The sequence below is a fragment of the Colobus angolensis genome, unplaced genomic scaffold (assembly GCF_000951035.1).
Source record: "Colobus angolensis palliatus isolate OR3802 unplaced genomic scaffold, Cang.pa_1.0 Scaffold194, whole genome shotgun sequence".
In the NCBI taxonomy this organism is placed as follows: Eukaryota; Metazoa; Chordata; class Mammalia; order Primates; family Cercopithecidae; genus Colobus; species Colobus angolensis.
In genome coordinates this window covers 4,404,140-4,425,073 of record NW_012115088.1, presented here as the reverse complement: position 1 = coordinate 4,425,073, position 20,934 = coordinate 4,404,140, and the positions used below count along the sequence as shown (strand labels likewise).

Below are 20,934 nucleotides of genomic sequence, written 5' to 3'. Positions count from 1 at the left end.
GATCTCAGCTCACTGCAAGCTCCGCCTCCCGGGTTCACGCCATTCTCCTGCCTCATCCTCCCGAGTAGCTGGGACTACAGGTGCCCGCCACCTCGCCCAGCTAGTTTTTTGTATTTTTTAGTAGATACGGGGTTTCACAGGGTTGGCCAGGATGGTCTTGATCTCCTGACCTCGTGATTCACCCTTCTCAGCCTCCCAGTTGCATCTACTTTAACTATGGTAATTGACCATGAATAAAGACAGTGTGTTTCAGGGACATGATTGCTTGATTTTCAAGTAGGGAAGTCCTGCGATGGCACCTGATGCATCACATTGAATTTACTGATGTCTGAAGCTGAGACTGAAATGAGAGAATGGGGCACAGAGCTTGGAAGGAGGTAATAGGAGGTAGGTTGATTCTGTTTGGATTTAGAATGAGCGCAGAAGAGTATTTAGGTTCAGGAAGTGCCACATATCTTTGCCCACTTTATCAGCAGAAGACTAAAATCTGGGCAGGGTGGCAGCAGGAGTCCTATTGCCTGTTTGTAGAAAAGTGACTGGGCCTGATGGCGATCTCAAGAGAAGGAGACAATGGCAGGGAATGAAGAAATGCCTCGGTTGATAGGTCAGTCTTGCAGCTGCCAGAAGATCGATGCTGTCTCAGCGTGGACTTCAAATATACACTGAGTGTTCTTTACTGTCAGCTGGCCTTAATTGTTCTCTAAGGATCACTGTAGATAAGATGGTTGTTGGACTAAAGGGAGATAATCAACAGACTCAAGGTGCATTGATGAGTCAGGATGCTATTCAATGACAGGAGAGAGAGTAGAGAGTCAGGGTTAAGAGGTTAAGTAAGAACATAGTCTTTTGGAGCACATTGGTTCATATGGTCTACAGACTAGCTGTGTGCCTACACAAAGTTACTTAACCTCTCCACACTTGTCACATCTGTAAAATGGAGACAATGCTCTCATTGGGTAAGGCCAAGGGCCAGTGGAGGGGCCTTGACTTGGCAGCAGTGGCCAGCATTGTCACTGGTACTTGTGAGCAACCTCCTTTCCTCCATTAGAGCGTTATCCTACTCTGTCAGTGGTCACCAGTGCCCGCAGATACTCTTTTTTTTTCTTTTTTTTCCCAGTTATCATCCTGTTTGTCTTCCCTACAGTCTGCGCACATCTGACACTTCCCTTCCTACAGTTGTCTGCTCTTTTGGCTTTTCTGACGCGTCCCATGCCTCTCTGACCTTGCTTCCAGTCTCTCTCCTTTGGCTGTTCCCTCTTCTCCTAGATCTCTTCACAATTTGGATGATCTTCCCTATTCATTCCACCCTTTCTTGTGCTACCTTTGGGCTGATGACTACTGGTCAATATCCCTAGTCCAAACCTCCTGTGTGTCCAATGGTTTATGGGACATGTACACCGGGATGTCCCCCAAACATTTCAAACTCAACACACGTAGATGAGAACCATCTTTCCCCTCAAGCATGTTTCTCCCCCTGTGCTTTTATTGGCTGTCAGGCACCTAGTCACCCAACTTGATGCTAGAAACTTGGGAGTCATCCTACCTTGGCCCGTTTTCTCCTCTTGCAGATTGCATCAGCTGCCCGGTTCCCTCCTCTCCATGCCCCCTGCCAATGCCTCATCACATTTTGCTTTCAGACTGCCTCCCAACCCACTTCTGTGCCTGTGGTGTGGCCTCACATCTGTCTACCTGTCACTGCCAATGCCAGCTCTCTGGTGAGGAAGTTGGAACATCACTGCCTCCACAGTATTGACAGTACACAACTTAGGAAACCCGTGGTGTCCTTTCCTACTCAACCACTCTTGCAGTCTGGTCTTCTGCCCCGTCCCTGCAATCTTCCCGGCAGCTCATCTACCTATTGATCGGCAGCACCATACCCCGGTGCCTCTCTTCTTCCTGCTGCGTGGAAATGAAGGCTAATGGATACTGGCTTCTCCAGTAGCAGGCTGCATAGAATGTACCACGTTGTTTTAAGCCATTTATATGAGTATTTTCCCCACAAGTCAGAGGTTTCTTCCTACCAAATATCTTGTGTTGTTTATCTTTGGTCCCAGAACCTACTATGGTGAATAAGACATGGTGGGTGCTCAAGGCACGGAATAAACAATCAGAAATGATTTATTTATTCAGAGTGGGCTGTCAGCCTCAGCCGCTGACTTTTCTAGAGACCGGCCCCCTCGGGGCTTCAGCGCTCCTCGGCCCCCGCGGCCGCGCAGGTGAAGGGCAGCGGGGTGGCTGGCTGTGGGAGGGCTGGGCTGGGTGGCTGCCCTCGCGCCTGCGCCCTCGGCTGCTCCTCTCCCGGGCGCGTCTCTGTGCGCCTGTGTCTGTTTGGAGCGGAGGAGAGGCTTGGGTGACAGGCGAGGGGTGGGGGGAAGAGTTCAGTCTGAGTCACAGCCTCATTCACTGATTTCTCTTCGGCTGGACCGGGGCTGCCTCCCCACGCGGCTCCCAACTATTCCCGTAGCTCAGTGCCCCCCTCCCGCCGCTCCACTCAGCCAGGCAGACAGACTGACAGACTCGCTAGTGAGTAGCGGCGGCTTGAGCGCCTGGGCAGCGCCGCGGGCTGTAGCCGGCGGTCTTGTCTTCCCACGGGCTCTGTGTGTGTGTGTGTGTGTGTGTGTGGAGGGTGTGCGTGTGTGTGATGTGCGTGCAGGGGGTGTCCCTGGGATTCCACGCCTGCTCAAGGGCTCCCTGCTGGGACCCGCGTGTCCATCCGAGTCTGCGCTGCTGTGAGGGCGCTCGCCCAGGCAGGGGGTTCGAACGCCCCCAGCGCGCGGCGAGAGTTTGCTGGGATTCCCCGGCTCCTCACGCAGCGGCTGGTGGGGTTCCCCGGGAAGGCGCCTGGGCAAGGCAGCGGCGGGGAAGCCCGGGATTGTGAGTGGCTGGCAGGCCGGGAATCTGGGAGAGGGTTTGGCCCAGCACAGCCGAGGGAGATGCCGGAGAGGCCACCCTTGGCCGCCCAGCCTCTCTGCCTTTCTCCCTTGCCCTTCCTGCTTTCTTTTCTCAGCAGCATCACAAAGGCGCGCCGCAAAATGAAACCCAGTGTAGTGAAGCTCGGCTCTCTTCCACCTGGTGCATATTCTGACCCCTGTCCTCGCCCCAGGCTGGAGGAGTGGAGTGGGGGTCCCCAAGATTAGGGGCGGGGGCTTACCCCGGGGGCACACCTGTTTTCAATTCTCACTGAATTCAAGCTGGGTGCGGGATCGCGAGAGCGGTTCCAACACGCCAGGGTGTGTGTGTCTGTGTGTGTGCGTGTGTGTGTGTAACCGCGAACGCGCGCACGCTCCCCAGGCCCACGCTCGCGGGGTGCGCTCAGTCAATAGCACACCTCCCCGCCGGCCGGCGTGCGCCCAGCCGGCTCCGTGGGCTCCTCGCGCGCGCTCTGACAGCGTGCCGGGATCTCTTTGTTTGATTGTGGCTTCCCTAGCTCTCGGCAAAGCAGACGGATTTTCGGTTTCGTTTGATACTGCGCTCTGGGACTTAGTGCGGGCCACAGCCTCGAATGCCCCTGGTATTTGTAATTGAAGAGTTCTTTCGGGCAGGGGGTTATTTTTGGTGTTGGGAATAAAGAGGCAAGCACGTTGACCTTTTTGCTGCTGCCTTCGGCTTTGAATGCGTGTCTCTGGTGGAGCAGATTCAAATCTAGTCGCGCACACGTGCCAGCGCACGCCAGTGTGCACACACATTTCTACACACGTAGTTTACCCCCACCCTCTTTTTTCCTTTTATAAAAAATTGGGACAGGGAATACATTGTGTGTCTGTGAAAAAGTTTCCTTTGTTCTTTTGGGCATTTTCTATTTTGAGTAATGGAGTAGGAGTACGAAAAGGTTGCAATTAGTTCACTCGAATAAAAGACACTGCCTCTGAGTCAGAGCTGCCAGGTTGATAATTATTAACATATAAAAGCAAACGCAATGTTTAAGGCAAAAGGGGCGGGGCGGGGGCAGGTCCGCGGCAGACAATGAGGCAGAGTCTCCGCCGACCGCCTGCTGCTTATTGTTCCCGGACTAGAGACTGCAACCGGCTGCTGCCTAGTCCTTCAGGGCTCCGCTCCCGGCTCACTCCTCCGTTCCTCTAGGGACCGTTCAGGGTCGCCTAACGCTGGTCCCCGGGGCTCTGGGACGCTAGCCCCAAGTCGCAGCTGCTCTTCGCTGACCGCCCTCTGTCTGCCTTGCAGGTTGGCAGCTTCACTCCCGAGGGTGCCGTGAGCCCAGGCAGCGAGGACCCGGTGCCCCTGGCCCAGCGAGGTGGGATGCGGTGCGGACAGCAGCGCTAAGTGCCCCCACGCCCGGCGCGGGGTGCACTCGCTCCTGGCCGCGGGCCGAGCGGCGGCGGGGGCGGCGGCGGCGGAGGGGATGAGCCCAGGACGCGCGAGACGCCTGCCTCAAGCTACCTCCCGGAGAGGGACGCCGAGCAGGGCTCATCGCAGGACCGCGCGGACCCCTGCCCCCTGTGGCACGCGGCTGCGGAGCCTTGGAGTCGCGTCTGTGATCAGGATGCACTGGGCGCCTTCCAGCTGGTGAGGATGCCCTGCTGCGCGGCCCTGCGCCCCCAGCCCCAGTCCCAGGTGGGCAAGACTGAGTGGGCCCGGCTTCGGCCCCTCGTGCCGGTGGATGAAACGTGCCGGAGTGCTTGGGTGCCATCAGCTCTCGAATCTGAATTATAAGCGCCATGGACGAAGGCACTGGACTGGAGCCCGGGCCGGGAGAGCAGCTGGAGGCACCGGCCACCGCAGGAGCTGTCCAAGAGAGGTGCGAGCCAGAGACCTTCAGGTCTAAGAGTTTACCGGTCCTCAGCAGCGCCTCCTGCCGGCCGAGCCTCAGTCCCACTAGTGGAGACGCCAAGCCGGCCTTTGGCTGTGCGGATTATTCTGGCCACGAGGAGTTGAAGCAAGGCCCTAACCAGTTGGCCTCCAGTCCCTCTGCCCCGTCCACTTCGGCGGGGCTCGGGGACTGTAACCATAGGGTGGACCTCAGCAAAACTTTCTCGGTGTCCTCCGCCCTGGCCACGCTCCAGGAGAGAAGGTGCCTCTACGTGGTCCTCACGGATTCCCGTTGCTTCCTGGTGTGCATGTGCTTTCTGACCTTCATCCAGGCGTTGATGGTCTCTGGGTACTTGAGCAGCGTAATTACCACCATTGAAAGGCGCTACAGTCTGAAGAGTTCCGAGTCAGGGCTGCTGGTCAGCTGCTTCGACATCGGGAACCTGGTGGTGGTAGTGTTCGTCAGCTACTTTGGCGGCCGGGGTCGGCGGCCCCTGTGGCTGGCCGTGGGTGGACTCCTCATCGCCTTCGGGGCAGCCCTCTTCGCCTTACCTCACTTCATCTCGCCCCCGTACCAGATCCAAGAGTTGAACGCCTCGGCCCCCAACGACGGCCTGTGTCAGGGTGGCAACTCCTCCACCACTTTGGAGCCTCCGGCCTGTCCGAAGGACTCGGGAGGAAATAATCACTGGGTCTATGTGGCTTTATTCATTTGCGCGCAGATTCTCATTGGAATGGGATCCACACCTATTTATACCCTGGGACCAACCTACTTAGATGACAATGTCAAGAAAGAGAACTCCTCTTTGTACCTAGGTAAGACTTTCCTGTTCTCTCAGATATGTTTCACTCACACTGAAACTTACTTTCCTTATAAAAATCAAAAGGAAGCATTTTCTTTCACATTTTCATGTATATTATAGATTAAAGTTCACTTGATTTTATGTTTTAGACTTGCTGTGGTGTGTTTTTAGTTTGGGAGAGAATCAGTTAGTTAAGAGTTCTTGAAACTAATTTTCAGACTCATACTTCATGTTTGTCTTTTCCCAAGTAACATAAACTTTAAACTGTGGGGCGATGCTTCTCTCTGTTGCTACCTACCTATGGAAAAGCTCCAATTTGTCAAGTTTATATTCTAATACACTTGTTGAGGAACGAATAGCAGTACCTCGTGTGTAAAGTTTTGAATGATTTTCTGCTTCTATCTGCTGCTGCTTCTGATTTCTGTCCAGAGCAGTAGGGATGGTGGTGTGGCCAGACTACATACATCATGCTTTATTGCCTTTATACCTGTATTTTTTTTTTTTTTTTTTTTTTTTTTTTTTTTTTTTTTTTTTTTTTTTTTTTTTTTTTTTTTTTTTTTTTTTTTTTTTTTTTTTTTAAGACAGAGTCTCGCTCTGTCACCCAGGGTGGAGTGCAATGGCATGATCTCGGCTCACTGCAACCTCTGCCTCCTGGGTTCAAGTGGTTCTCCTGCCTCAGCCTCCTGAGTAGCTGGGATCACAGGTACCCATCATGCCTGGCTAATTTTTGTATTTTTGTAGAGATGGGGTTTCACCATGTTGGTCAGGCTGGTCTTGAACTCTTGACTTCAGGTGATCCACCCTCCTTGGTCTCCCAAAGCGCTGGGATTCATACCTGTTTTTTTTTTTTTTTTTATATATATGTCACCTGCACCACTGTCTAAAAACAACAACAAAAATTTGAATAATGTCAAATGACTGGGTTATCTTTATGAAGAAGCAACACCACAGGTTATAAGGTTTATCCAAAGCTATTTTTATTGCTGTCAAAAACCCTCAATTGTATGAACTTGGGAGAAGAATCCATTCCTATTTTTCTGAAAAGCTGTGGCTCTGGGATTTGTTGTGTTGACTTGCATAAGTCAGCATCAGTGGATGGGGTGCTTGAGTTAAGTACAGGGGGCTCCTGTTAGGCCAGGCAGCAGTTGTGGAGGGTATGAAAATTTATATCCTAGACATTCGAGGTTGTCAGCACTTCCCTGTAGTAGCTGGTTCTTCAAAACTGAACTTCCAAGGGATGGGTTTAACCCATCAGAAGGATCAATGGCTGTCGTACCAGATGAGACTTTTGTTTTTCTCTGCTGGAGTGCAACCTAAACAAGCTAAAGCATTTTACTTTACTGAAAAAAACTGAAATGGAAGCCGGGTGTGGTGGTGTGTGCCTGTAGTCCAAGCTACTGAGGAGGCTGAGGCAGGAGGACTGCTTGAACCCAGGGGCGTGAGGCCAGCCTGGGAAACATAGTGAGACCCCCATCTCCTAAAAATTTAAAATGGTAAATAAACAAATACTAGCTATATTTAGCAGTTTATTAGCGATGTGCTGATAGGACCCTTGATTTGGAATAGTAAGATTTCAAAGGACAGTGTAAATGATATCCAATATAAGAGGGTTATGCTTTGTCCTCGGTATAGTTACTGTCCCCAAAAGCTGTTATTGAGGGGTGTTTGAGTCCTCAGTAATCCCCACTAACTGGTTCAATGGGTCAGAAAAAGAGTTTTATAACTTATTTTTATTACTACCTGCAAGAGAAAGGAATTTCCTTTCTGGGTAGAGAAGAATAGCTTGCTTATTACCTTGCCTTCGTGTTTTCTAACATTTATTAAGACAAAATTTTAAACATACAGAAAAGTTGAAACAATAGTACAATAAGCACCAGTATACCTACCATGTAGACCTAATGATTGTTTATTTTGTCATGCTTGCTGTATCAACCTGTGCGTGAGTATATGTATGTAAAGAAATATATTTTGGGGGATGATGGGAGGCTAAGCCCTCTAAAAGTAATTGCAGACACTGCTAGGGCATCTTCTAAAAATGAGGGTATTCTTTTACATAACTGAAGGAACATCGACATCCTAAGAAAGTTCATAATCATTCCCTAATATCATTAAATATTCAGGCCTATTCAAATTTCCTCAATTGTCCTCTGAAAGTCTTTTATATTGATTGATTGATTGAGACAGGGTCTTTCACCCAGGCTGGAGTGCAGTGGCACAGTCTCAGCTCACTGCAACTTCTGCCTCCCAGACTCAAGCAATCCTCCCACTTCAGCCTCTCAAGTAGCTGGGACTATAGACCTGTGCCACCATGCCCAGCTAATTTTTTGTGAAGACACAGTTTCATCATGTTTCCCAGGCTAATAATAATATATATTTTTTTAAATGAGGAACTAATCAAGATTCATTCACGCATTGCATTTGGCTGTTAGCCACTTTAGCCTTCTATAGTCCAGAACTGTGCCTCAGCATTTTTCTTTTTCCATGGCATAGACTTTTTGAAGGGGCAAGGCTAATGTTCCACATTCTAGATGATCATTTCCTCATGGTGTCACTTACCTTGATCCTCCATTCCCTATATTTCTTGTATACTAGAAGATCAATCTAGAGGCTTGATTAAATTCAGACAAAATATTGTTGGTCTGACTATGTTAGAGGCAATGCTGGGTGTTTTATATTACATGCACCTTGCTGTTCACTAGTGATGTTAACTTTAATAATTTGGTTGAGTGAGTGATTGGTGAGTCTTTCCACTGTACAGATTCATTTATCACTTTGAAAATAATAATCAATCTGTAGAGTGATACCTGGACTCCGTGTAAATGTTCCAGTTGTTTTTCATATTCTTGCTGCTCTTTGCCTCTATTTACTTTGAAAACTTGGATCTCCCTTTCATCCCATTTTTGGTAGCATCAGTGCAGACTTACTTTGCCAAAATCACAGGCAGAACCCTATGGAAAGGGAGAACATCCACTAACAACAGCCCTGAGATTTAACATTGCTGGTAGTGGTTGCCCATCAAGAAGAAAAATAGCAAGTGCATATGAAGTGCATATTCCATGCTAGGTACGCTGCTAGTTTTGGGAAGACCAGAAGTGAGACACAGTCTCAGCATTTGAGGTGTTTTTAGTGTAAAGCAATACTGCCAGTGCAAGGTAGGAGTGTAAAGTGACGTGTGCACGGGAAGGAAAGGAATAGAAAGAGTATTCACTTTTTTCCCTCCTTCTTTTCTTTTTCTTTCTTTTTCTTTTTCTTTCTTCTTCTTCTTTTTTTTTCTTTTGAGATGGAATCTTGCTCTGTCGCCCAGGCTGGAGTGCAGTGGCGGGATCTCGGCTCACTGCGAGATCCACCTCCTGGGTTTGCGCCATTCTCCTGCGTCAGCCTCTGGGGTAGCTGGGACTACAGGTGCTGCCACCACACCTGGCTAATTTTTTTTGTATTCTTAGTAGAGACGGGGTTTCACCGTGTTAGCCAGGATGGTCTCGATCTCCTGATTTTGTGATCCACCCACTTCAGCCTCCCAAAGTGCTGGAATTACAGGCGTGAGCCACCGTGCCCAGCCCTTTTCTTTTTTAAAGATATTGATTAAATTGCTTTTTTTTTTTTTGAAAAAAATTGATGAATGCAAACTGCATTAGGACACATCCTTTAAGAAACCTGGGAGAATTCTGCTTTCTATTAAATGGATCTCAGTAGGAGCTACAGTAGTTTGAGAATCAGAAATCTTACATATATTATTTCACTTAATGTTCTCAATGACCTTACGAGATGGAGATTATTTTCCCTATGTTACAGATGAGGAAACAGGCTCAGAGAGTTTAAGTGACTTACTGAGGGCCTCAACCCCATGCCTTTCTGACCCCAGGGCCCTTGAGCTTCCTTCTACAGTGCATGGCTCTTTGGCAAGAAGCCCTGAGAACCAACTGAAACCAAAGGATGTGCCACGTTCAGCAGAGTTTTCCAACAGCGCAGAATGCAGAATGCAGAATTGCCTTAAAGTCATCAAAACATAATCAAAATAAGATTATTCCCTAAACCTTTTAAAGTAGGTTTGATAGACTACCTCCGTACAAATTAGAGACCATTGTACCCTTAGAACATGAGCAGTGTTGACCAATTATGATGTGAGACATTTCCCAATAAATAACAGGTTAAAATCTTTCTTATTTTTCACAAAGTTGTTCTTCTGTATTACATTTTTTCACCACCCACCCCTTTCTTAATCTTCCTGTCCGTCTTTCTAACTTCTCATTATAACCTCAGAGGAAAGAAAAAAATCAGGTAGTAGGTTAGTAATTACGAGCAGAAACAAATATCTGCAGCAACGTACAAACCATTGAAATTGAATGTAATTGTATATCTTAATCTTTTGAAATTCTATGTTAACATTCTGGCAGTTTTAACTGTAGAAGAGATGTGGTCATAGATGAGATACAGCAGTATTTATAACCACTAAATGCCTTAGCTTCCGCAAGGAGAGAGGCTTAGTATTGACTAGGACCATAGAGAAAGCTTTGTAGGTATTAAAAAGAAGCAAGGTTAGCAACTAGACCATAATTTGTAATTATATCTTACATATAAGGAGATAGAGAAAATGTGATTCTTTGGGGGCAAGAAATTTGTGATTTGACATGGAAAAGAGTAAGAATGGCAAACCAGGTAGGAAAAGGAAGAAAAGGATGCATTTCTAGAAGACAAAGCCACAACTCTGATTGGGTGATATTCAGGATCAATAATGATTGGCATGGTTCAGCCATCAGTTAAGCAGGGTAGGTGCTGGCTCTTCCACCTCCCTGGTGTGTCCCATTAACTGCCAGCCCTGACTTCACATGGCAGAGAAGACAGGGGCTAGAACTGGCCCCGTGCCTTAGAAAGAGCACCAGATAAAGAGGCAAAAAATTGTATATTAGTCCCTCTCTACCAACAACTGATCATGGGACTTCAGACAAACCCCTTGGCTTCTCCCAGCCTCTGTTTCCACGTGGGGATTAGCACATTTGTTTCTCTCGCTGTAACATTTTGAAGACTAAGTGGGATTCTGTGTGTGCCAGTGTTCTGCAAACTGTAAGGGACGGTGCTCTGACAAAGTAGAATTCAAACTTATCCTAGGTGTGGGCAGAGAGTGGAGTGAGAGAGAGTTTGCTCTTTCCAAGTATGAAAACCCTTAAACATATCTTTTCTATAATTGGAAAAAAGAAAAGAAACATTGCATGGGAAACTAAAACATTGTATAGGAGAGCACTCCTGGGAAACATTGAACAGGAAAATTTTGATCAGTGTTTTAGTAACGTTATAACCTGATTAATTAAATTTTCTCAGGACTCAAGGTTTTATCATGAGAACTTTCTGCATGCCAAGATTTGATGATCATCTTTCTTTAATATATGAACATTTAAGTAACGCATATTTGCACCTAGTATAACACAGTAAAAGCTCCTTTGAAGTTTGAGGGGCTTGTGGTGTGCCATTTCACCACTGTGGGTCTACATTTGTCCACGTGGACTGTGGCAGGATATACGGTGAACAAGGACAGGTCCCAGGACATACTTGGAAGTAATTATTATAGCTTTTAGTTTTTATTTTCTATTTTATTTTATTTTACTGTATTTTAAGATAGAGTCTTGCTCTGTTCCCCCAGGCTGGAGTGCTGTGGCAGTATCTTGCCTAACTGCAAAGTCTGCTTCCCTGGTTCAAGTGATTCTCCTGCCTCAGACTCCCGAGTAGCTGGGATTACAGGCGCCCGCCACCACACCTTGCTAAGTTTTGTATTTTTAGTGGAGACGGGTTTTGCCATGTTGCCCAGGCTGGTCTCCAGCTCCTGATCACAGTTGACCCACCCACCTTGGAGTCTCAAAATGCTGGGATTATAGGCATGAGCCACTGCACCTGGCCATATTGTTTTTCTTTTCTTTTCTTTCTTTCTTTCTTTTTTTTTTTTTCAGGGTCTCACTCTATTGTCTAGGCTGGAGTGCAGTGGTGTCATTATGGCTCACTATAGCCTCAAGTTCCCTGGGCTCAGCCTCCCACCTGGATATTCCTCCCACCTCAGCCTCCCTGAGTAGGTGGGACTACATGTGTGCACCACCATACATGGCTAATTTTTGTATTTTTGTAAATACAGGGTTTTGCTATGTTGCCCAGGCTGATCTTGAACTCCTGGTCTGAAGTGATCTGCCCTCCTCAGCCTCCCAAAGTGCTGGGATTACAGGCATGAGTCACCGCCCCTGGCCTAATCTGGCCCTTCTCCTTCTCCTTCTCTTTCTCCTCCTCCTGCTCCTCCTCCTCCTCCTCTTTCTTCCTCTTCCTCTTCTTCATCCTCTTCCTGTTCTTCAGTTTTCAAATTTTATTTTGTTTTTTGAGACAGAGTCTCATTTTGTCACCCAGGCTAGAGTACAGTGGGCTGATATCAGCTCACTGCAACCTCTGCCTCCCAGGTTCAAGCGAGTCTCCTGCCTCAGCTTCCTGAGTAGCTGGGATTACAGAGGTGTGCCACCATGCCCAGCTAATTTTTTTTTAAACATTTCTTTAGTCTTCTAAAAGTAAAGTGAGCTTCAAATTAGTTGAGTTGTATTTCTTCAAGATTTTATGGTAATAGAAACATTATATATGTGTATATATGTCCATATACACATATATGATTTTAATATATGTATATATATATTTTGCTCTTTTTGATTTTTTTCTCTGAATATGAGAAATATTGTATGGAAAAATCTTTTTTTAAACTTTATTAATTTTTTTAAATACTTTTTTTGTAGAGACAAGGTCTCGTTATGTTGCTCAGACTGGTCTAGAACTCCTGACCACAGCAATCCTCTTCCCTGAGCTCCTAAAGTGCTGGCATTACAAGTGTGAGCCACAGTGACCATCCTATGGAACAATCTTGGTCAGTATTTCCGCAATGTTATATAGAGCAATCTACAGATCAATATCTATATAAATTTATTTATAGTGATATATACAATGAAAGATACATATATGTATCTTTCAGTTCAGTGTTCTCTGGAACCATACAACCATGTGTACCAGTGATTTGACAAGTTAGGGGCTTCTTTGTCTTGAATTAGAAGCCAGCTGGAGTGGGCAATCAGGGGCTGGTATAGCCTTGAGTGCTGCCAGGTCCCTCCTCTCTTCCTCCTGGGCTGTTCTTAGTGACGACTGCTGTGTCTCAGGTATCACACACCTGTTCCCACAGAAGAAGGGAAAAGTGGAGGTGACAGTACCTGCTTCCTCTAGAGGATGTCCTATTGGCCAAATGGAGTCCCCTGGCCTATTCCAGTTAACATGATTTTGAGAGGGTAGATTTTAGATTTTTCAGGCTATATGGGAGAGGAAGACAGGTGAGAGGAGGGTGGAGTGAGTGCGGAATGGCTCCCGTCATATCGACCACACCAGTCATGCTCACATGGTTGCCCTAGTAGGCAGAAAATTCAGAACTGTGTTTTTTGGTTTTGTTTCGTTTTTGAGGTGGAGTCTTGCTCTGTCACCCAGGCTGGAGTTCAGTAGCACAATCTTGGCTGACCACAATCTCCACCTCCCGGATTCAAGCGATTCTCCTGCCTCAGTCTCCCCGAGTATTTGGGACTACAAGCGCCTGCCACCATGCCTGGCTACTTTTTGTATTTTTAGTAGAGACTGGGTTTCGCCACGTTGTCCAGGCTGGTCTCCAACTCCTGACCTCAGGTGATCTGCCCGCCTCGGCCTCCCAAAGTGCTAGGATTACAGGCGTGAGCCACTGCTCCTGGCCCAGAACTGTTTTTTCCTGACCAGTATTAGCAAGTATCCTAAGCACCGTGTAGCATTAGTTTTTCTGATTCTTCTGGTTGGGATTTTAAAGAGGCTCAGTAAATAGCACCTCTTTCCCCATCTTGATTTCTGACTTAATTGAGAAATATGACAAAGGGAGCACAAGGAGGCCAAAATATCACTTTTAAAACTGCTAGAAGTGAGGTTGCCTAATGTAGCTCATATCTTTGTGCAAGTGGACTTCTAGTAAGAGCAGAAATAAATAGGCTCGGCCCTCTAGCCATGGGCAATGCTGGACCCAAGCAGTGTGGCTGCCTGGGGTCTCCCATGTGGAGTAGTGGGTGGTGGTGGTGTCTAGGTGGGACTTATGCCAGGAAGGAGCAGGATTAAAGTTTCACTCCCTGCATGCATACTTACTCCTAAGAGGCAAAAAAGAGGAGCTGCGCTGAGCATGCCTGGTTTATTTCAAATTCATCAGTCACATTAACCCCCTTTCTCCCTTCCCGAGGAGGAGCAGTGGAGGCAGAGAGAAGGTGAGAAAGGAGACACTGAGAGTGGGAATACACATTGTCTCCTAAGACTCGTAACCCATTTTAAAATGCTGCTTTAATTTTGCTTGTCTTGTTTACAATGTGTTTACCTTTGTAAACCACAACAAATCCTTTTTGGAAGTAGCGTCTGTGCAAATTACGAATAAATAAAAAATAATCTCCACTGAAAACTAATATGAGTCTGAATGATGGTTGAGGAATTTCAGGGGATGATTCCAGGACACACAGAGGATCACCCTGAACGACGTGATGCCATGAGTGGAGGACCACATAGCATCAGCTTCTTGTTAGGATGCTCAGGAGTTTTGTGTGTGTTTGAGACAGTTAATTTGTGCCACAGATATGTCTTCTGTACGACAGCAATGATTGAATTTTGATCAGCTGTGTGGTGGTCATTTCTGGCCTCTAAGACAAATTCATCTGCCATGCTGAGAAGCAAACCCATTTCAGGGTCTAACTGCAAAACAAATGGTTTTACTGCCTTGCTGTGGAAAAGACAGGGGGTGCACATTGATTGATTCAGCCCACCCACAAATAACAGAGAGCAGCCTTTTTAGTAACATTTATGGTAGAGTTTTCAAACAGGGTTTTATTGATTTCTACTCTCACATTGCTATGAATTCTGTTATCTATGTGGTCTGAAACAGTCCTTCTGAAACCTGAATGTGTGTGAGACTCTCAGGAGATCTTGTCAAGATGCAGATTCTGTTTCTATAAATCTGGCTTGGATCTGAAAGTCTGTGTTTCTAATATGCTCCCAGGGGAGTCCATTGCTGCTAATCCAAGGGCCACATTTTGAGCAGCAAGGATCGAAAGACCAGAGATATTTGGCCCTTTTCAGTGGCAAGAAGTCTCTCTCTCTGGATTTGGGGTTGGAGCCACTGTCGGTAAAATCAGGGGCTAATTGCAGTTCTACTTCATTAGGAAAAATATCTTACTGCATTTGTGAAAGTAGATGTCAGTTTTGGGTATTTCATAAACTATGGCTATTTCTTAGAATTTCACAGTTGGGTGATATGATCACTGATAACTTCAGTGAGAGAAATGATCTGAGATGAATGGTATCCATTTTGATATTCACCAAAAGAAGTGCCTGTCTTCTCCTGACTCAGAAGGCTCTGTGCAGTTGAGTTGCTCCTTTTTGGTGGAACTCTTGATGTCAGAGGTGAGTCTGTAAGCCATGTTACTCTAGGTGAGCTCACCTTCTAAGGCCCCTTGGTGGGGGAAAAGCAAACAAATCCACACATTTGGCTCTGCTTTTTTCTTTAAAGACAATCTAGAAATGTTAGCAGTGAATTGGGAGTTTGGTGACAGACAAATGTAAGATCTATATTGAAAATGGTTTTGGAGAATAAGGATCAGAAGTTTTTCCATTGCAAAGACTTGATCATACAGAGAAGGGGGCATGCTGACCTGGTGGCTGAGGTTCTCTCCAGGGGTACTATTCAAGCCAAGATGTTTCCTAGAGATCATCTCATTTAACCTCATTTGTGAAAATGATAATTTGGCAGGCAAGAAAACCCAGATTCCAAAGGATGAAAGGATTTAAGCAAGAGAAAACAGTATGGTAGCTCCTCAAAAAATTAAAAATAGAGTTATCATATGATCCAACAATCCCAGTTCTGGTATAGATCCAAAAGAATTGAAAACAGAGTCTTGAAGAAATATTTACATACTAATGTTCATAACAGCATATTCGCAATAGCCAAGAGGTGGAAGCAAGCCAAGGGTTCATCAGCAGAAGGATAGATAATCTATATGTGATATCTATATATCTATATAATATTATCAGCCTCAAAAAGGAAGGAAAGTCTGACACACAACATGAATTAGCCTTGAGGATATTATGTTAAGTGAAAATAAGCTAGTGGCAAAAAGACAAATACTATATCGTTCCACTTACATGAGATAGTCAAATTCATAGAAACAAAAAGTAGAATAGTTGTTGCCAGGGGCCAAGGGGAGGGGAAAATTGGGAGGGGGGTTGTTCTTTAATGGATTTAGAGCTTTATTAATACTTTTGCAAGATGAAAAAGAGCTGACAGATCTGTTGCACGATGATGTGAATATACTTAACACCACTGTATACACTTACACATGATTAAGATGATTTTAAAAATTAAGAGATCTGTCCAGGTTATACAGTCAAATTGCCTTGAGTCTGAAATGGATATATGGACTATAAATCCATCTGAATTAAAAACATAATTATGATACAAATGGAAATTCTAAAAAGTTCAGGTCCTTGAATGGTAAAGTCATTTCTCCCAGCCTATGAAGCATTCTAGCACATGTTAAATAATGTGAGTCTGTCCTTCAGTGATGAGAATTGTTTTCTTAGGTGTGTGGGAATTTCAAATCACTTCTTTTGGGCATAATTTTAAAAAGAAGAAATAGGGATTTGGGAAAAGAAAAAGGTAAAGTGAATTTTAGAGTAGGCATGTTAAGATTAAAGCCTTCAGGCAGAGAAATGAAGGTGAAGAAACATACTTGTGGATTTGAGTTGTTCTACTGTGTGTTTCTAGGGAAAGAGATGGGAATACTTGGAGGTAGAGACTATGGGTTCATGTCAGTGTGTTCTGCTGTGTTGGATGCTTCTGCAGTAGCCAGTGCTTGCACCCTGTTTCCTGTGTTTTCAGTTTCCTTTTGCTGGAGAAAAAGAGATGGGGGTCCCACAGCTGCCCAATCCCCCTCCTCAACCAGCATTTGCAATTTTACAATACTCAGGTGTTGCAGGTTCTTCACTTCAGTTCCTGTGGAAAACTTTGTAACTTTCAAGTCATTCTAAAATAGTGGTTTTCAATCAGGAATGATCTGGGCTCTCTGGGAACATTTGGCAATGTCTAGAGTGATTTTTGATTGTCACAACTTGGAGAGGGTCTATGGTATTTCAGCGTGTTTAGGCCAGAGATGTTGCTAAATGTCCTACAATGTCCAGAAGAGCCCCCAGTATCCAATAATTATCCAATAAAGCATTGCCAATAGTGATGCTCTAAACTTGTTTTTCATCTTAAACTTTCAAGTTACTCAATATCTTGAGTTCCTTATATCTTGGAACTAGAAGTCAAAATCTCTAGATCACAGAATCAGAAAAGTATTGAATATGTGGATGGAGGAGACTTAGGAAAAAGATCTTTGTAAGTAAGAAAGTCTTCTAGCAAGCAAGGGATAGGAAGTGGAAATTAACTGTGTGTTACTCATTGCTATAGTGTTGCTCGATAGATTCTGTAGTATTTATACTATACTGTGCTGTTAGTAGTTTAGAGAAGATACTATGGTGTGCTCCAGTGGATTATTTTTAGTGGGTGCAAAAATATTAGGGCTTTTGTGGTTTCTTCAGTTACTTCAGTTTAAACAAATTTAACCATGGGAATTTTCTGGACCATATTATTGGATCTGGGAATACTGTAATCCTTGAAGAGGAAATGATGTAATTGTGTGTGTGTGTGTGTGTGTGTGTGTGCGCGCGCGCGTATGTGTTGATATCTTACCTCTCTTTTAGTTGTGGTGATTTTAGGAAAAGAAAACATCAAGACAAGGAATTATGGAAAACTAGAAAGCAGTTAATCAGCATTCTAAAGCAGAGCTCATCAATGAAGTAATTGGACATGAAGAGGAGCTGCAGGATAGATTTAATGAGGAGTTATAAGATCTAGAATTTTTCTTAAAAATAAATGAGAGCTTAACTAAAACAAACAAACAAAAAAACCCAACAACTGTGATCTGGTTTCATAGGTGGAGGTCTAACAAGGACTATTTTTATAGCAAATATTTTTGAGTGTTTAAAATATGCCAGGCATTGTCCTAAACACTTTATTTAATTTTTAAAATTGTAATTTGATAATTTATAACAGCATGCATTTATGGGTACAAAGTGATGTTATGATTTATGAATACAACGCAGAATAATTAACTCAGCCTAATGAACATATCTATCGTTTCAAATACTTAGCCTTTTTATGATGAGAACATTTGAAATTTACTTTTAACAATTATGAAATATAACACACTCTATTAGCTATATTCACCATACTGTGGAATAAAAATTAAAAACATTTCTCCTCCCTGAAATTTTGGACCCTTTTAATCATCATCTCCCCACTTCCCCATCCCACAGCCTCTGTAACCATCACTCTACTCTCTGCTTCTATGAGTTTGATTGTTTTAGATTTCAGAAGTGAACATGATTTCTTAAGTGGGAACATGTGATATTTGTCTTTCTGTGCCTGGCTTATTTCACTTAGCCTAATGTTCTCTAACACCATCCATGTTGTCAAAAATGACAGAATTTCCTTCTTTTTTTTAAGGTGGAATAGTTTTCTGTATCCATTCATTTATTGATGGACACTTGGGCTAATTCCATAACTTGGTTATTGTGAATAGTGCTGCAGTGAACATGGGAATGCAAATATCTCCTTGACAAAGTGATTTCAAATCTTTGGTAAATCACTTTGGGTATTTTGGCAAATACCCTGCAGTGGGATTACTGGATCATATGGTAATTCTATTTTTAGTTTTTTGAGAAATCTCCATACAGCTTTCCATAGCGGCTGTACTAATTTACATTCCATTAACAGTGTACAAGTTTTCCCCTTTCTCCGCATCCTCATCAAACTTGATGATAATAGCCATTCTGACAGGTGTGAGGTGATATCTCATTGTGATTTTAATTTGTATTTCCATAATTCTTTGCAATATTAAGCATTCTTTTCAGGTCTGGTGGTCATTTGTATGTGTTCTTTTGAGAAATATCTATTCAAGTCCCTTGCCTATTTTTTAATTGAATTTTTTTGTTTTCTCACTATTGAGGTATTTGAACTTGTATATTTTGAATGTATAGCTTGCAGATGTTTTCTCCTGATCTGTGGGCTGTTTGTACACACTGTTATTTCCTTTGTTGTGCAGAGCTTTTTATTCTGATGTAATTCCATTTGTCTACTTTTACTTTTGTTGCCTGCACTTTTGGGGTCATATTCAAAACATTATCGCTAAGATCCATGTCACGTAGTTTTTCCTTTATGTTTTTTTTCTTGTAGTTTGTTACAGTTTCTAGTCTAAATACTTTATTATTTTGTTTTATCTTCAGAACAACTATGTAGTAGTTATCCTATTTCCCACATTTTATAGATGAGGAAATTGAAGTTAAATAATATGCTGAAGGTCATCTAAAAAGTGACAAAACCACAAGTCAGGTCTTCCTCCAAAGCCGAGGATCTAACCACTGGTGTTATGAAGAGGGGAGGGAAAAGTCCCTAAACTTCTGGTGGGACTTTGGCTGAGTTTTTTTGATTTTAACAAAGGGGTAAGGCTAGTGGTTTCTTAGATTCCTGTCGCCTCTTAAGTGTTCTACTACTTTGGTTCTGTGCTTTCTTCAGTCCGACTTGATGTGGTCTTTTTCTGCAACTTGGGACTCAGGTCTCCAGAGGAGTCCTTGAGTCATCAGAAGCCCATCCCTTGAGCACATTCTCCACCTCCCAGCGGCTTGAAAGATGTTGTCGTAGGACAGCTGTCCCTGGGGAGTCAGGCAGTCCTTTTGCTCCTTTTCCCCAGCAGCTGTGTATTACCTGATGGTAAATTCAGAGTATACTTCCCCTCTAGAGAGTTATGACTGCTCGTTAAACTGTCACCCTGCAAAAACGCTAATCCTCGTTCCCTAATATAACTTAGAAAGACAGGGGCAGGTTACCCCTGCTTAAAAGTAAAGAGCATATTTATGTAATTAATATTCTCAGCAGAATGAAATTATATAATTTGCAAGTGTCTGAAATGGAATTGTACAGTTCCTGGCATTCTAGCATGTGGGAATTCTTAGTAATAATACTTTAATGAGTCTTGGTTTTGTCAGGTGTTTTCCTAATTTTTTCACTTTAAATTCTTACAAAGGTCATAGATGTTTTAAGATAATTTTCTTTTTGTAAAGAGAAATGAGAAATTTAAGTGAATAAGACTGCATAGAGTAAATCCCCGATCTTAGACTTCCTGGCTGTAAATCAATTTCTGGTCCATGTATAATGACGCATCAACAATCCTCATTTGCAGAATGTCTTTACATTTTTTTGGGGGAAGATATTTACCCGTATTTTGTCTAGAAATTTGCTTATGTCTCTGTTGTTTAATTTCGGCTGGAAAGGGAATGTGTCCTGATTTGAACTGCATTTTAATGGCTTTGCCTTAGGTGGAGAACAGCAGCAACTTTTAACAAGATGAAAAATCTGCGTAGAGAAATCGGAAAAATTACCTGTGAGAAAGACTTACTTAAAGATATACATAAATCTTAGAAAATGGCTCCAAAATTTGATTTTGCTGCTAAGATGTCTTCAGTTATTTTGTTATTGTTAAAACTCTCAAAAGAAATTGGCTTGAATTTCTTCACTTAGGATGGGTGGAGGGCAGTGGCAGTGAATGCAAGCCACGAAGAGTGATGGGTAGTGTTACTCCCAATTGCTGGCTTCAGTTTGTTGGTTGTGCAAAGTTCTCCTCTGTGCACACTTTCTTTCCTTTTAGGTTCTAGAGCCATTGTTGTCAGGGAGAGGTCTGCAGGGCCCTCACATGGTTTCTGGTGGGACACTTATTTACGTACTTATATGAGACTCATATTATACTTTGGAAATTATTAATTTAGGACATAAACTTTGCAGGTCATCCAGTTTTGTAGAAATGGTAAATTATACATAGATGACTAATGTGCAATTTGACACAAAGTAGTCCACAATTACTGCATGACTTTGACCAGATCACGTAATCTTTCAGGACCTCAGTTTCTTTTCTGTACAATGTTTGACCCATGTCTTCTCAGATGGCTTTCTAATCTAAGTTGTGATTTTTTTTGAAAGGTTGCTTAGGGTTAGGAACAGTGGGAGAGGGGAGTTGCTATATCATATATACTGTATTTCTGAAACTAACGTTAAGAAGTAGCTCCTGGCCAGGCGTGGTTGCTCACACCTGTAATCCCAGCACTTTGGGAGGCCGAGGCGAGTGGATCACGAGGTTAGGAGATCGAGACCATCCTGGCTAACACGGTGAAACCCCGTCTCTACTAAAAGTACAAAAAATTAGCCGGGCGTGGTGGCTCA

The 20,934-nt window shown here is 44.1% G+C and overlaps 1 protein-coding gene across 2 annotated transcripts in view; it reads left to right on the top strand.

Annotated features, from left to right (window-relative positions):
- Positions 1-2,312: 2,312 nt before the first annotated feature.
- Positions 2,313-20,934, top strand: part of SLCO5A1 (solute carrier organic anion transporter family, member 5A1) — a 159,343-nt gene continuing 140,721 nt past the window's right edge. The window contains exons 1-2 of one of the 2 annotated variants that reach the window (XM_011940924.1): positions 2,313-2,523; positions 4,180-5,580. In XM_011940924.1, the coding sequence (XP_011796314.1) occupies positions 4,674-5,580 (907 nt within the window). In that variant the 5' untranslated portion in view covers positions 2,313-2,523; positions 4,180-4,673. Of the gene's footprint in view, positions 2,524-3,958; positions 5,581-20,934 lie in introns of those variants that run through there. The other variant, XM_011940925.1, reaches the window with a different exon arrangement.